At 30.3% G+C, this 16,456-nt stretch overlaps 1 protein-coding gene across 4 annotated transcripts in view; it reads left to right on the top strand.

Moving 5' to 3' along the window:
- The window catches only part of Nca (neurocalcin homolog), a 181,713-nt gene extending 174,844 nt beyond the window's left edge, over positions 1-6,869 (top strand). For all 4 annotated transcript variants that reach the window (XM_090401232.1, XM_090401233.1, XM_090401235.1 and 1 more), the window contains one exon: positions 5,506-6,869. In XM_090401232.1, the coding sequence (XP_090257358.1) occupies positions 5,506-5,703 (198 nt within the window). In that variant the 3' untranslated portion in view covers positions 5,704-6,869. The remainder of the gene's footprint in view (positions 1-5,505) is intronic.
- The last annotated feature ends 9,587 nt before the right edge of the window (positions 6,870-16,456 follow it).

The raw sequence follows: 16,456 nt of genomic DNA, 5'->3' as shown, positions 1-16,456 counted from the left end.
GAATATTCTCTGGTCTTCTTCACACATAGCACTAAAACATGCTTTGTTTTAGTAGTACACCAGCTGCTATAAGAATATTATCCATATTTTAAGCTGTTAGTCAGCAGTTAGAATCAAAGGAGGTAGGAATATGGCTTGTAAAATCACGTTAAGATCCATGTTCCTGGGGATGGCATGTATCATCCCCAGGAACATGGATCTCCAATGTTTATAATCTATGAATCATTATGAAGGAAAGTGACATTAATATGATATGAAAATCTGAAATATTCAACTTAGCTCTTAACTTTATGCAGATGGTATAATACTCGTGTTTTCATCGTTCTTGTCCTCTTCTTTCTGATTTTCATTCCAAATTTAACAGGAGTTATTCAATTTAGTTCCAAGTCTTAAATCCAGCCCTTCAGGACTCGGAACTTAATCGAATAACTACTGTTAAATTTGGAATGAAAATCAGAAATAAGAGGACAAGAATGATGAAAATATGCAACTGCATTCCTAGTGGAGAACTTTTAGAACTAGTAAAATATTTCATCTCTTTAGTCATTTCGGAAAACTGATATGGTGGGGTAGTCCATTGAATCAGTTTATATGAAATAACAGAGAAAGAGAGAGAGATTCACCAAATCACAAAACAAGTAGTATCCAAGATGGTGATTAAACGGTTTTAATTTAGGGATCCGAGAGGTGAGCTTATGAATTAAGCAATCGAATGATTAGAGAGAAACAGAACTCTAAGATTTAGAAGTGAACAAATGGCATTAGTGGTGGATTCATATTAAAAATGAAAGTATTAGAAAAGGAACTTATCATTCTTTGCATTCAAGAATATGTGAGTACAGATAAACCAAGATGTCTTATCACTTAAACTGAATGGGATGTATTGCACCTGTGGGTGAAGTCACACAGACATACAAAAAAAAAAAGAGAAATTTAATCCTGAAAAATTAACAGATTGATTTGGAAGGAAAATGTTGTTAGGAAACTAAACTTAATTGTAGTATCCTGTACATGGCTACAAGGGTTTGTACCCATTTATGGGTGTACTACAATTAAGTTTGTGATAGGAATTTGATGATATAGACTAGCCTGAGGATGCATATCCAAGCTAAATAATACTGATGACCTGGCTGCCCAGTGTTTTTAAATATTCCACTACAGCAGTTTAGATAAGTATTTCAGTAGTGCAGCACTTCTTAGTTGACAAGTCTTGCATTGCTTTAATAGACAAGCTTAGGTGTTGCATGTTATTCATAACTTATTTTAATAGGATCACACTTCCAAATTAACTAAATGATGAAAAAAAAAAAAAAAAAGATGTCTATTAATTGACTTATATTTTGCTGGATTTCAAAACAGCATCTTCTAATTTGGCACCCTCTAGTGTTTTTTTTTTAAGTATTACAGCTATGTAGGAGTTGATCTTAAGATAAGTCTCCCAAATTTTTAGCAAATTAATGCAACCATACTTGTTAAGGTTAGTAGAATGCTTTGTAGCAATGGCTGACTCTAAACGTCTTTCTGATCTGTAATGAATTCACAAGAACAGGAAGACTTTCATATTTTATTGATTATAGGAAAGTTTTTGGTTGTGTGGATTACAACAGACTGTTTATTGTAATGAGATCAGTGGGAATACCTGAGTATCTAATTCTTTTGATAAGAGCACTGCATGGCAACCAAGAATAGAAGGAGAATTATTGTGGGATTAGACAAAGATCCAGATAGAATTAAGACTGGCGGCAGAAAAATAAATAATTGAAGATATGCAGATGATACTGTTGTGAAAGTTCTGTATTTTTATTATCCTGCTTTCTTTAATTTCTTTATTTAATATTTGGGAATGGATGACTGCTGCCATTTATTTATTTCTATTAGATCCCATATCCTTGCACTATAGCAGTGTTCTTAACCTTTTCGAAGTCATGGAACACTTTTGATTATAAGAAAAATTTGGGGAACACCAAAAACATTAGGGTCATAAAACTAACAATATAAATATGCATGGACTTGCCTTTTAAAAAATGGAACTTATTTTAATACGATATTTGAGCTCATTGGCTTTTGCAGATTTCAGCAATATCAGGTCTAATACATGATATAGCTACCCTCATCTCTTTGTCTATATTAATAAGTCTTTCACGCTTTTTTGTTTTTATATTGGTTAATATTGAGAAACCGAACGCACACAAATATGATGTTGAAAACTGTAACAAAATTTTCAGTGACCTTGTGGAGAGAGCTGGGTATTCAGCTTGGACAAAAATCCAAAATTCCTCAAGAGTTATTTCAGAGAATTTCATTTTTAGAGTATGATCTGTTGACAAGATAACCAATTGTTCTTCTTGAAACGAAAATTCACAACTCAATGTATTAACTGTCCCAAATGGATTTCGTATCCAGTCATAATTTATGTGTATTTAAGGAAGGAAAGCGACTTAATCTTTTTTTCCAATATCGTTAAATGTTATTATCTGTTATAACAGAAATAATTCCCTCGACATTTTTATTATGGAGTGAAGGAAACATATCTACTGTATTTTTTTCCTGATATGCGGTTTTTCTAAAGAGATTATATACTTTTTTTCTGAAAAGCTGAGAATTTGTCAGTGGGTGTCAAAATATTTTCATTTTTTCCTTGGATACTTGTATTAACGCTATTTAAGTAATTAAAAATATCGACTAAATATGCCATTTTAACACACCAAATATCATTTTGAAGACATTTTACAAAAGCATTTGTACCTTCATTTTGAAAAAAAGGCCATTAATTTCATTCTTAAATTCTAAAATTCGGAATAGCACTTTATCCTTGACAGGGCTTCCCCGTGCAAATGCATGTTTTGCACCATCAGTAGAGCCGGCTCTGACCCCTGGATAATCATCTTATTTCAGCATGCAAAAGCAAGGATTCGGACTTGGCTTCCATAGATATGCAAAGATTTTTTAAAAAGGCGTCCATTTAAAGGTCTTGACTTGATGTAATTTACCATATTTACAACTTGGTCTAGTACAGGTTTTAATATTATTGCTGGTAATGTTTTTGAAACTTGGGATTCTCTGTGCAAAAAACTGTGTAAATATAGCATTTGGGCTTATTTTCTTTGCAAGAGTTTTCTTTGCAATCCTTTAATGGAGCACCGTCTGTACATATTCCTACACACATCTCCCATGAAATTTTAAAATTTTCTAAATATGACGTAATAAAGTCAAAAATATCTTATCCTGTTGTATGTTCAGTAAGTTCTCTGCAGCATAGAAATTGATTCACCATTTCGTTTTCATTAATGAAACGAACAAATCCTAGTATATGAGCTTTACTGCTAATGTGAGTGTATTCATCAATTTGTAAAGCAAAATGTTGTTTGGAAAGTTTATTGGAAACTGTTTTCTCAATATCATCTGACATATCTTAATTTTATTTTTTATTGTATCATCTGAATGAGTAAATTTTATAATTTCCATTGTTCCAAAATTCATTACTGGGGACATTGTAAACAACAGACGCATGGAATTTACATATCATGCAAATTGGTATGATATGCCAATAGTGCCAGGAGAGTTTAAAAGTATGAATACAGGATTTTTCCCTTTATTGTGGTTAATAAAGTCCATAGTTATGACACTGACCTTGCCCCAATGAATCTGTACTACCTAAACAATTGCAATGTTGTTGCTGCACTCTGTGAATTTCATCACCTGAACAAATGTCGCCGAGGTCCACTATTTCCATGTGCTCTGTGATGAATGATTAGTCATTTTGAAGAAACAGGATCATTAAGAATTAGTACTGGAGGTATCGTGATTTGATAAACAATTTTGTTGTGCCACAGCTACAGCAGTGCCTGTGCATGGATTCAGTCCATTTCATGCAGGATGGGGTCCTCTACACATTGGTCAATCCATACAGCAGGAACATTTCATGGAAGCAAGAGTGATCAGCCATGAATGGTTACCTCATTCACCTGATCTTGACCCCCTGTAACTTCTGGCTCTGGGGATTTCTCAAAGGCAGGGTTTATCGGGATCATCCTGATAACTTGCCAGCGTTGAAAGACAGCATAATGCAGCACATGCACAAAATTAGTTTTAACCAGTTGCATTCTGCCATTTGAACACGCTGTGCAAAGGATGTAGTTTATGGCATTGCGTGCATGTGCATGCACACAGAGATTACATCTATATATGGTACATTATGCAGTGTTCCCTGGCAGTGAATTTTGGAAGTTTTTTTTTTTTTTTTTAGATCACTGGTTGGCATTCCAAGTTCTTAAATAGAAATGCTTTAATTTTGATCACCCTGTACTTCGGTATTACCCATATCTCAACCTTAACGATGGATTCTCCATGACAAAAATCTGGAAAATTATTATAAAGTATTATGTTTAATTATATAAGTTTTTATTACATGTACATGCTTTATTTATTTGGGTTTTTTTTAATCACATGCATGTATGTTCCAGTTGATCCTAATAGTATTGTTTTTTGTTTTTTTTTAACCTAGCTGTCTCACAACTGCATATAAGGAGTGGTTCCATTCTTCATATACCTTCACTGTTGTTTAACTTTTTTTAGTTTTTTTTAACTGTATTATACTGACGAGCCACAATCTATGAATCAAAATATCTGTAGAATATTTAACTTGTCTATGTGTTACGTATATAGAATGAATAATGCACAGTTATCTTTCAGTAAATATCTGATAACTCACCTGTGGCAAGTTTCTGGAGCCCTGGTTTAAGCCGTTTCATCTTATTAAATCAGCCTTTTTCTAATTTTGTGTATTTGTATATACAGTCATCTACCATTTATCTGAACCTTCAATAATCAGAATGTAGAGTTTGGGTAATTGAAGTACTATTACATGGTGTTCTACAGAGAAGCCAGTTGAAGATAAACAGTAGATTACTGTATATATAAATTTGTCATTGTAGTGTTATTTCAAAATATACAAATGGAAGATAAATCCATTTCTTGTTTTTCATATTTTTTTTTATCTGGAAGGTGGCATCTTTTCTCTCCATGGTCACAGTAGAGGAACAACAAACATTGAGGGGTTTGTTTTGCTTTTTAAATATATCCTGAATGTAACTCCAAGTGGCCTCTTTATCAGCAGTCCTGTATATGTTGATGTTGAACAATAAACAAATAGCATAAACAGTTTGAACGTAAGTAATGTAGAAAGTTAGGATGAAAGAATAATTTGAACTACTGTGAACAAATTATCTTCATGATACATGCAGCAGTTTACAGTATCATGTGTAGCCGCCTGTCTGAGAAGCAATTCACATTCTGATGTCTGTGTTTTGAGCTTATTTTATATTGCAAACAGTTCAAGGATTTTTTTAATTTGTGTATTCTGAAATGCTCATAATACTATAGAATCAAGTAAACGTAGGCAAAGATATTAATTTATTCTTGTTTGTCTTCTCTATATCAATTTAATTTGAAAGTAAAATGAACACTCTTTAGAAAATTTATTATTTATATGCCCTTGAATTGCAGGCCATTTACAAAATGGTTGGATCAGTAATGAAAATGCCTGAAGATGAGAGTACACCAGAGAAGAGGACAGACAAAATTTTCCGGCAGATGGACAAAAACATGGATGGCAAGTTGTCTCTTGAAGAATTTATAGAAGGTGCTAAAAGTGATCCTTCGATTGTGCGGCTGCTACAGTGTGACCCTCAGTCCTCCCATTGACATATTGGATTTGCCTACACATCCCATAATTCTCTGCAACATTGCCAAGCTCACTAATAAAAGTGCCCTGTAGTAGATGGCGGCAGCAGCAGCATCAACAACACTAATGCTGCATTTAAATGGCAGCACCCTTATTTTACTTTAGTTTGTACAAAAGTAATGGATTGATTACATAGTGAAGTTGTGGATTCTACTGATTATCTGGATCTATCAATGAATTATGGGATATTTAGAAGTGTATTAATACTATCACTATACCTGCTACTGCTGTTATGACTATTCATGTACATTTTACAGCCTTTAAATATGTTCATTTTTCATTGGCACTCAGATCTGTTAAGTATAATGAATTTTCAGCAGTGATTTTAAGTTCTTTACTCTGGACCTTGATTACTGGTTATATTTCATTTTAAGCTAATTATGCTTTTTATATACATGTGAATTTTATATTCATTTAAAATGATATTTTCACTAAAATTTAAGTTCTGCAATGTACTATTTTCATTTGATATTTTTATTTTTGAAATAGCAAAATCATAGTTTACATATAAGAGTACAACAATAATCTTAGCTTAAATGAACAGTCAATATTTATTTTTATCTTGTAGTTAATTCACTTGGTTGAGATACAAATATTAGTTATCCTAGGCATGCTGTTGATTTACTGTTTAGAAACCATTCATTAGATCAGAATTGTGTGTTTCCAACCTACTCTTTTACACAGCTATTCAAGGGATCTATGAATAGATCAGTATTTTTATAGCTTCTGTGATAAAAGGTCTCCCCCCCACTAGTAAATGTTAAGGTGCATTTTTCACAGATAGGTTGGTAATTGTGTTGTGTATGTATTTACATATACACATATGTATATATATACACACACACATGCACACATTTGTATATCACTTATAATTTCTGTGAAGTTTAATTTTACTACTTTTTTTAAGCGAACATCTGAATGTTTGCTGTTCCTGATTTTGAATGTTTGTTTTAATTTTTTACTGAAAAAATTATTTCATTATGTTGTAAGATAAGTGCAAATGTCTTGTTGGCTTTCATAACCTTATTAGATTATTTTTAAAATGCATGCTTGATTAACTTCTGTTTCTTACATTATGAAATGCAGTGTGTATTTCTTTCATAATAAAAAAAATATATAAACTCGACATCTAGTTTGACAACTTCACCTTAAGAGGTAGCTCATTCTGTTAAATATACACTATTTTATAAACTGTTAATGCTATAGAGATATAGCATTGGAATTTCCAGATGCCTTTAAATGAATGCTTTGCTTGCTATAATGCGGTCTTCATGCTATGTGAATTATTAAGTGAGAAAATTATATATTTGGAATAATGGCTTCAATGGATTCACATCCAGCATGACAAGTAATACATAACATAACCATTTTTTTTCTCAGACCACATCTTTAAAATTGAAAGTTTGCTAAACTAAACGTGGTTTGTTTATAAAGTAGATTGATAAGTGAAAATCACATTAGTAGAAACACATTAGGTAAAAATTGAAACTTAGCTCTAAATATTGCCGTAAAGCTGTGCAAAAGCAATTTTAGATTATAAATTATGCTATCAGGCCACAATAAGTAGATTATCCTAAACTAAACATATGAGAATTTCATGCCATATTTCTCCATGATATATTTCTCTACTACTACTTTTAAAATGAATCTTACATAAGGCAGCATTAGTATAAAGAGAATAGCTTTTCTCCTTTAATTAGATTCAACTCTTTAAATGACTGCTATGAATCACATTGGTAGTGTTTGTTTCTACCCTCCATCCCCACCCTGTACTCTTTGTTTAGTATGTATAATACCAGTCCGTGCTAATATAAATTTACTGCAAACTTATATAGAAAAAAAAAATTAGTGCATGTGTTAGTAATAAATAGCCTATTCAAATAATAGACATTTACTTTTTTAAAAAAACAAAACAAAAACATAGACACTCAGCAAGAAGAATGTACTAAATATTTTAGGCCTCCACACACTAACATGTCTCATTGTGGAAAGATATTTACCCTTAAGTGGATCTTGAACTGTTAACTTCATGAATGTATGAAGAAAGAAAGCTTCACGTTTAACCTATACTGAATTTGCTTGTTTTAATGAAGGTCTATCAAAATGGAATTAACGAGATTTTTTTTTTTTTTTGCTGAATTGTTAGACTGGTTTTTAGAACATTAGTGTTGTGTTGAAAATGCACATATTACATAGCAATTTTAAATATTGATGTCCACCCTGAAGTTGAATTGTTCATGTGAATATACTTTTGCATTGTTTAATTACATTTGTTGTTTCATGAATTTACTTCTTTCCCTACTAATCATTATTTAACATTTGTCTTGTTTCTAATTAACTGCCTATATCTTAATTCTCAAATTCATGATAAATAGTTGATGTTTTTTCCCACAGCTATTTTATAGAATAGATAATATTAAAAGTGGCTGTGAAAGTCATCACAGGGATACTTGAAATGGGTAGTCTTCCAAAATGAAATAATTTTTGTGTAAACAGTTAACGATTCCATTGTTAATATTTATTTCTCACATTATTTTGAGTGTATTTATAATTGAAAATAAACAAAATAAATGCTTTTTAAAATTTCAGAATAATTGATTGCTTTGCAAAAATTCTAGATACTTGACCACCTAATTTAAATGAACACTGTATATGATAAAATATAATTTAGTTTAATAATTTTTCTGGTGGTCATTTATGAAATTTTATATTCATAAACTGATGGATTTAAAAATATTCACTGCTTTCTTGATTCTTGTTTTGGTTTAGCAGCATGAGCAACATAATTTATAAAGTATAGTAAATATCAGGAGTCAACTTTTCTGCACTGTTTGTGAAGCAGTTACCAGTAATTAAAGAAGTGGTGGGTTAATTTTAACATGTCAGGCTTTCTTTAACTCTTCAAGTAGTCAACCTTACTGCACTGTTTGAAGTAATTACCAGTAATTAAAGGTTAATTTTAACACAGTGTGCCACACTTTAATTTAACTCTCTTAAAGTAGAAAGTATATTTTTCATCTTGTTCTGGTGTTTGGTTTTTGTAAGTTTCAACACTACAGTAATAATTATGAACTTAAACATTTTAAAGCAGGTTAATATGTAACTTAAACAAGTCTGGTTTGTTTTTGTTTATATTATTTAAAACTGATCCTATTTTTATGACCACAAGTTTAAAAGAAAAACTATGCTCTCTCTCTTTTTTATATATATATATATATATATATATATATATATCAAGAGTTAAAATAACTATCTTTTTTTTTAATAGTTACTATATAATCACATACCCTAACAGGTCAATAATACCTATTGCAAGTTATATATAGTTAAGTGTACTGTTCAATTATATACTTCACTAGTTTTTTCCTTGTCATTAATCAAAGTAATACTTAAATTTTGTTATATAAGTTATATATACATCTACCTGTGCTCATCAGGTTTATTGGAAAGTAGTACAAAAAAAAAACAAAAAAAAAAAACATGCAATAAAGATCAATGTAAAGAAATATATAAAGTTAGAAAGTTCTGATCTGATTTTACAATCAGTTATCTTGCATGTTAGCTGGTTTTCATTGGAATAATTCTAAATGAAATATTCCAAGATAAACTTGAAAGACATCCATAAGTTCAAAATCAAGCCCTTATCGCTAATTTAAAGTTTTTCTTTTTGCAACTGCTGGATTTAAATCTTAAAACCTAAGCAGCTTCCTGATGTCTATCTAATGATAGCAGACTTTAGAAATATCTAGTTGTCTACAAAGCAACATTTCCTGTGGAAAGCCTTACATTGAGCAAACTGGAAAATTTTTTGAAGTGGGGATGGTGAACATGACAGTGATGTAATATCATCTTCCCCAAATGCAGAAGTGGGAGTTGAACTGCACCATGGACAAAAACATAACTAATATGATATTTTGAAGGCCATGTCTTCCTACATTTTTAAGGAATCACTAGGTATTTGCTTGCTGGTCGGCTGAGTGGAAAATGTACTTACGCTCCAAACAGGCTGTGAATTTGAATCCAGTGATAATAAGAATGCTTGTAAAATTGTGCTGGATGATTTTTGTCACTAAGTCTGAAGCCACCATCCTGCTTATTGGAGACCTAAAGTTGTTTGAAAAAGTACCGTTTGGTCTCTGAAGAGCAAAATGGGATTAACCCTTAGTTACAGTATGTAAATTACATGGATAAATGGTTGTAAACTTTTTATGGGTAGGACTATCTCTCTCACATGTGCAAGCGTGTGCACACAAGTTGCTTATTATATTGTGCAGTCTGGATTTTAATTCTTCTGGCAGTCGCTGGCAAGCAGTTTTATGCTGCTTGGCAATGATTCGCAAAAACATTTGCAGTCTTTTATGCATTTGTGTATCATTACTCTAAGGTTGGTAAAAATGCCAGATATTTAGATTGCAAAACTTGTAGTTTTGATTCAAGTTATTATTGCAAAGAATTTCAATAGTGTTCTGTTTATCAGAACAATTTGTACTCCAGTTAGCAGAGCAAGTTGACGTTATGTAAACATAATGTAATTGCAGATGGATTTATTCTGCTTGACAATATCTTTATTCATAAATTCCAATCAGTGAATTTTATAAGATTTTTTCCAAAGCAGGAGAGAGAGGTTATTTTCCTTTGATTATTTTAAGGAATAATTACTTCATTTCAGCTGTATTAAACCAGTTTTTCAGTTTGAACATTCACAATGAAAATACATTTTTTAAGATCAGTTTTTAAGTTATATTAGAAATTATAGAAATGTGTAAATTGAACGTGTGGTTCTCCAGTAGCACATAACAGGATGAATATTAATTGACATGTTGCATGTGTACAACCTAGGTTGAAATTTTCAATCTAAACCTGATCCAGCTTGATGTTTTCAAGTCCAAATCAGTCTGAGGAATGGCTGGAATATAAATTCTACACCCCTGAGCCTGATTTGAAGCTAAATGTAAAGTTGACTAGGTTTAATGCATTCAGGGATGGCAAGGAACTGAGAAAGCCAGCATATACAAATTTAACTTTTTTTTGAGAGAGGAGAGTGGAAATTGTTTGGAATAACAGCTGAGGCAACCAATGCTGTAAAGTGATATCTTTAATTGTATGCATTTAGGCTTAAGTTGCTGGGGATGAAGACAGCACACAGAAATGAATTAGTTTGATTAATATTTTGTATGTCATAGAGTAAAAATTTTAATGTTGCTTGTGTGTATATTTATAATTTTTGTATTGTGGATATTGCTTGGAGATGTCTCTGACAAATGAAATGAAGTCATTTTAAATTATTGTTTAGCTGATTCCTGTGTGCTGTCTTCAACTGCCAGTTGGGGTGGGAGTGGGAGCTTGATAGCTCTGTATGAAACCAGCTGGCTGATGTGAGAAGTCCTTGTAAAAGTTTACATCCAAGTAGGATTTGCACCAGTTTTCCCAGCCAAAGGACATCGTTGACAATTAAACTATGGAGATAGTGGTGGGGAGAGCTGTTTATGTTCTGTTAAAAAAAAAAAAAGCACATAACTGCGTATTTTCATACAGGCAGGTTATATAAACCATTTTTTTTTTTTTTTTTTTTTTTTTTTTTTCAATCTTTGAAATCACTTCTTGGAAATAGAACTGTTCAAGGTTTTTATGAAAAGGATCTCTTCCTAATCATTTGAATATTACTGTATAGCTTAATAAATTATATAAATATGGTACTATATTTATTAATTGAGAAATAAATGAACACACACAAAAAAAAAAAAAAAAAAAAAATTGAGTACATTTCCACTGATTCAAATTTGCACACTTGCATTTTGTACAAGATATGCTGCACATAATTCATATGATTACATTGGGTTCTACTCAATTGCTGTAGAAAATGAATTTTCTTGGCCATGACAAGAGAACAGTCTACCACTGCTCCAGTTTTCAAGTTAAACAGTTGTAATTGCAATATGTAGTTGTGTGTAATTCAACTTTTTATTCTAGCTCACTATTCTTTGTTGTGAATTTATGGATTTTGAAATTTGTCCTGACTGACTGTGCATTGTGCTCCTGAAGTTATTTGATTGGAGGAAGGACTAAAAGTAGGCATAATTTTTGTAGCCTTATGAAGATCACATATAATAAATTCATGATGTAGATTAATGTGTAAATGGATTATAAACAAACCAAAATATATATTAAAAGAAGTGGATTGAATTTTGCACATAACAAGCAAGAGCTATATAGATGAAATAAATCTGTTTTTTGGTCAGCAACTGCATACTGACAACATTAAGAAAGCTCTCCACAGCCTTTAGGGAAGATTTTATATATATATATATATATATATATATATATGAAATGGAATTTGAATATAGGAAGTAAAAAGTAGGACATTTTAGTTTTAAAAGGATCTAGATAGCCTGACATCATTAGCAAGTGCAACCCAGCCTGACTTGGCCCATGCAGGTCTTTAGTACCAACTCATGAATAATTACATATTGCATTGATTTGTCAAAAAAAGTAATTGGTATTGTAACAAATTATTGAATCATTTTGACATTGAAATTGTTAGGAAAATAGTGTTTATGAATTTCAAGCTAATACATTTGTATAAACATTCTTGGTTCTAAAGTTTTATAGCAAGTTGTAAATAATGCAAAATATAGATATTGAAGTTTTCTGGTGGTAAATATCAATATCTTTAGTGGATATGAGGTCAGATACACAGAGCTTATTTTATATTAGGATTTAGTGTTAGTCATGTAAAATATTGAATCTTTGCAATTATCTTGCTTTTTTACACTTCCCTTCTCTTTGAAAAGATTCCATACTTAGCTTTGGTAATTGTTTTAAATAATTTTATAGAATACACAATGTAAAACTAAGAATGTGCTAGTTAAATAAGAGTGAGTGAGCTAGATTATAAGCTGATATTTATACAGGATTATCTATTTGCATAGATAATGACATACTTGCATGATGAAATCACCTGTAAAGAAAATGGCATTCTTGATGCTGAATGCATAGCTATCCTTAAAGAATCTTGTGTTGGCTTGGATGTAGTAATTACTATATAAAGTATTGTATTCTGAGTTTTATAAAAATTATTCTAAAAAGGAAAAATCTTTTCCCATGAATACCATGAACTTGTTTTTTCAATTTGGACAAGTGAATAAGTACATTAGCTTTTTGTATTTTGTATTTGTATTATCTTTATTTCTACTGACATCATTCATTTCAAATTATTATACTGATTCCTCCCTAAGTAAGGTTAAGTTTAATTATTTTAATAATTGATGTCTTCCATGATATTTAAGCAGAAATTCACTCACTTTAGAAAAACATATTTCCTTTAGTGATTTTGACTATTTATTTGCTACTGTAACTCTCATTGTAACAATGTGAATTGTTTTGCTTATCTTTGAAATGTTTTCATTATTATTTTCTGAAAAATTAAACTCAAATTTTGATATGTTTTCCATGTGGGTGTTAATGAGAAAATGCAGTCAATATACTGCAGTATTAAGAATTTTTATGTAAATATTAAAATTTGATCACTAGTATTTTTACACATCGATTGGTTATAATTGTATTTCATTTCATTGAAGCTGAATTCACTAATACAATGTTTTGATACATCAAAATTAATACCAAAATATTTTCTATTACTGTTGCATATGAATTGTCTTTGTCAATGTTTCCAGCATGGGCATCATTTGCTAAGTTCATGAAGTTACTGTGGTGATATGCTTATTCCATGTGTGAAAGATAATGAATTAATTTGAGATAGCCAGTTGAACTGGAACTTAACATAAACTGTGTTATAACATAAGTTACAGGTATTTGCATTATGATATAAATATTATAAACCAAGTTGTAGCATTTTCACTCTCCCATGGTATCTTACATTGAGAAATCTCCCAATCTCATGATCATGATTCATTATTTGTCTAAATTACCGTAGAAGTGAAGGTGCTAATTTTTGTTTTCTTCAGGAAAATGCACATAGGAATAAACGTTTTTGCTCGCCAGAGTAAACTGATGTGGAAGAGTGCATGACTGAATATTGTCATTATTTTATTGATATTGAAATATTTTGACTTATGTGCTGAAGACAGTTTAGAATATCTGCCATACAGTAGCTTTCATTTGAGATCGGGGGAGGGGGGGTGCTAATAACTTTGTATTGCTATCACTTAATAACAAATAAATTTAGTGATTAAATACTAATTTGATACAGATTAGATTTATCATTGTGTTATGCTTGACTGATTTGTCCCTTGAACTTGATCTCAGATCCATGTTATAACTAAGTTGATTTTTTTTTTTAATTTTTATTTTCATGCATTTTAAATTATCTTTCTCTTTTTTATTGAATTTGATTTTCTGAAATGGATTAAGTTCAATAAGTAGAGTTTGAGAAATTTGAGATATTGATAAATTAATGTCATTATTTTGCTGTACTGATCTTTTGAGAGGAATATGGTCATTCCTGCATGTGTTTGGATAGAGAGGAAATCCAAACTCTCATTTTCCTGGTAAAGCTTCAGGAATCGAGCAAGATTCTTGATTACTTCCTGATCACTGACTGTAGTAACAGATCATATGAATGAAGATGAGATTGTGCTTTTGTCTTTGTCCACTTTTACTAAATAAGTGTTCTTTTATGTATGTTTATATTTATATATAATATGCTAATAAGATTTTCTTGAAGAGCAGAGCTTTGATCCATGATATCTGATTTAACTGCTCTATTCAAATTTGCAAATGTGCTTCTAATTTTGCTGAATTTAACTGTTTTGCATCTCTAATGTATAATTCATGATGCATGTAGTTATTGTGCTTATATTTATTCAGTTTAACATTACTCATCTTGATCACAAATTAAAGATATTTGTTTGCAGTATTTTCCTTGCTATGTATGAATTATTTTGGCTTAGTATATTTTAGACAGTTCCCCCCCCCCCTCATAAAAATGTTGATATATGAAACCTAATATAACTGTGTATGTTACTTAAATATTACTCTTTAGAAATACCACTTGCCTTTATTACATAAAACACATTGCTACGTTCCAATTTTTTTAGAAATTGAAGACCTGGGTTGGTATTACTAATAATAGCCCTATTTTAACACACAGTTGAGAAATGGTTAAAAAATACTACATATAATAGCTTTTAAATATATTTAATTCTTTTAAACAGTTAATTAAATTTTAAAGAAGCTTTACATTTTTATGGCCTGTGAGTTAAGTATTTATAGGAAATCATTTTGAGTTTGAAAAAAATGTAGCAAAAAAATTAATAGTTAATCTCATTTCTCAAAACAAGTTTATTTACTGAATGGCTGGTTAGAGATGGCTAAATTATCTCACAAGATCTCATTTAATTCAATGATTTTATATATATATATATATATATATATATATATATGGTTTGATTTTCTCATTAGTTAGGATTTTTTTTTTTTTTTACTTAGATATTGTGCACCAAAATGAGTGCTGAATTTAGAACTTGTTCCAAATTCGTTAGTTCCATTATTCATTGTGCACAGTATACATTCATTACATTTATGGGACTGGGTTAAAAAATATTCATTTGTTGTGCAGAAATACTAGGTCATCTGTAAAGAATATACCATTAAATCAGAAGCAATGGATAAAAAAAAATCATTTGGCCTTAGATATATAAAGAGTGGCTTCTTTTATTCTGCTTGTAATATTTTTGATATTTATGTACTTTAAAACTGAGTGTAGTATTTTTGACTTTGTATATGGCTGTGCATTTATAGGAAAAAAAAATTAATTGCAAAAAAAAAAAAAAAAAAGCAACGTTTCTTCCATTAGTTTGGATAACTTAGAAATAATCAGTACTGAGTTTCTTATTTAGCTTAAAGATATTGTATAATCTTCTGAATGTATATTCCAAATGGAAAGTATTGTCTGATTGGTCTTAAGACTTTTGCAAGATTTCTCCGGGCAATCTGAGATTGGAAATAGTCCAAAACTATTTTAATTTTATGATGCTTGATTGAAAGTGATACATAAAAGCAGTAGACAAATATTGTAATATATATATATATATATATATATATATATATATTTTTTTTTTTTTTTTTTTTTTTCAAAATGAGTAATTTAAAATCTTGTTGCAAAATGTCTGCTAATTCATACTAATTTTTTTTATAATTTAATACCTTTTTTTATACAGATTAGTGATTTATAATTACACATGTAATTGTTCTAAAATAATTTGCACCTCTTATAGGTTTATATTTAATTATTTTTCACAAAGAATCTATTTCATCAATTGCTTTATCTGGTTAGTACTCAAGCCTGCTAAATGGAAAAAATAATTTTCCACCCAATAGTCTGTTTAGTGGGAAATTGTAATTTCCTTGTTTTGTTACAATAATAAGAAAACTCCAATTTTCATTAAACATTATCTTATGCAGATTCCGGCCTTCAAGTTTAATCTTTCCACAAATGAAATTCTGCAGTGATTTCAGTTTCTTTTGTGTACATGATTTGACATGTTATTGTTTTAAAATGTCATTTTTTGATTCTATATTTAGGGGAAAAAATGGTATTTTAAAAAACTAGTACATTTTTAAGTAATATTTAGTTAAAATATTGTAATGCTGAGATTTACCTTACTCTAAATTTATTTTAAGGAAATTTGTACATTTGAAAGAAGCATGCAATTACTCTGTACTTAGCTAACAAATGTGTAAGTTTTTTCTATA

This window comes from Typopeltis vanoorti, chromosome 12 (assembly GCF_054136105.1).
Source record: "Typopeltis vanoorti isolate ZY-2024b chromosome 12, IOZ_Tvanoo_1.0, whole genome shotgun sequence".
Lineage (NCBI taxonomy): Eukaryota > Metazoa > Arthropoda > Arachnida > Uropygi > Thelyphonidae > Typopeltis > Typopeltis vanoorti.
The sequence above is the reverse complement of the archived record's forward strand: the minus strand, read 5'-3'. Positions and strand labels throughout refer to the sequence as shown.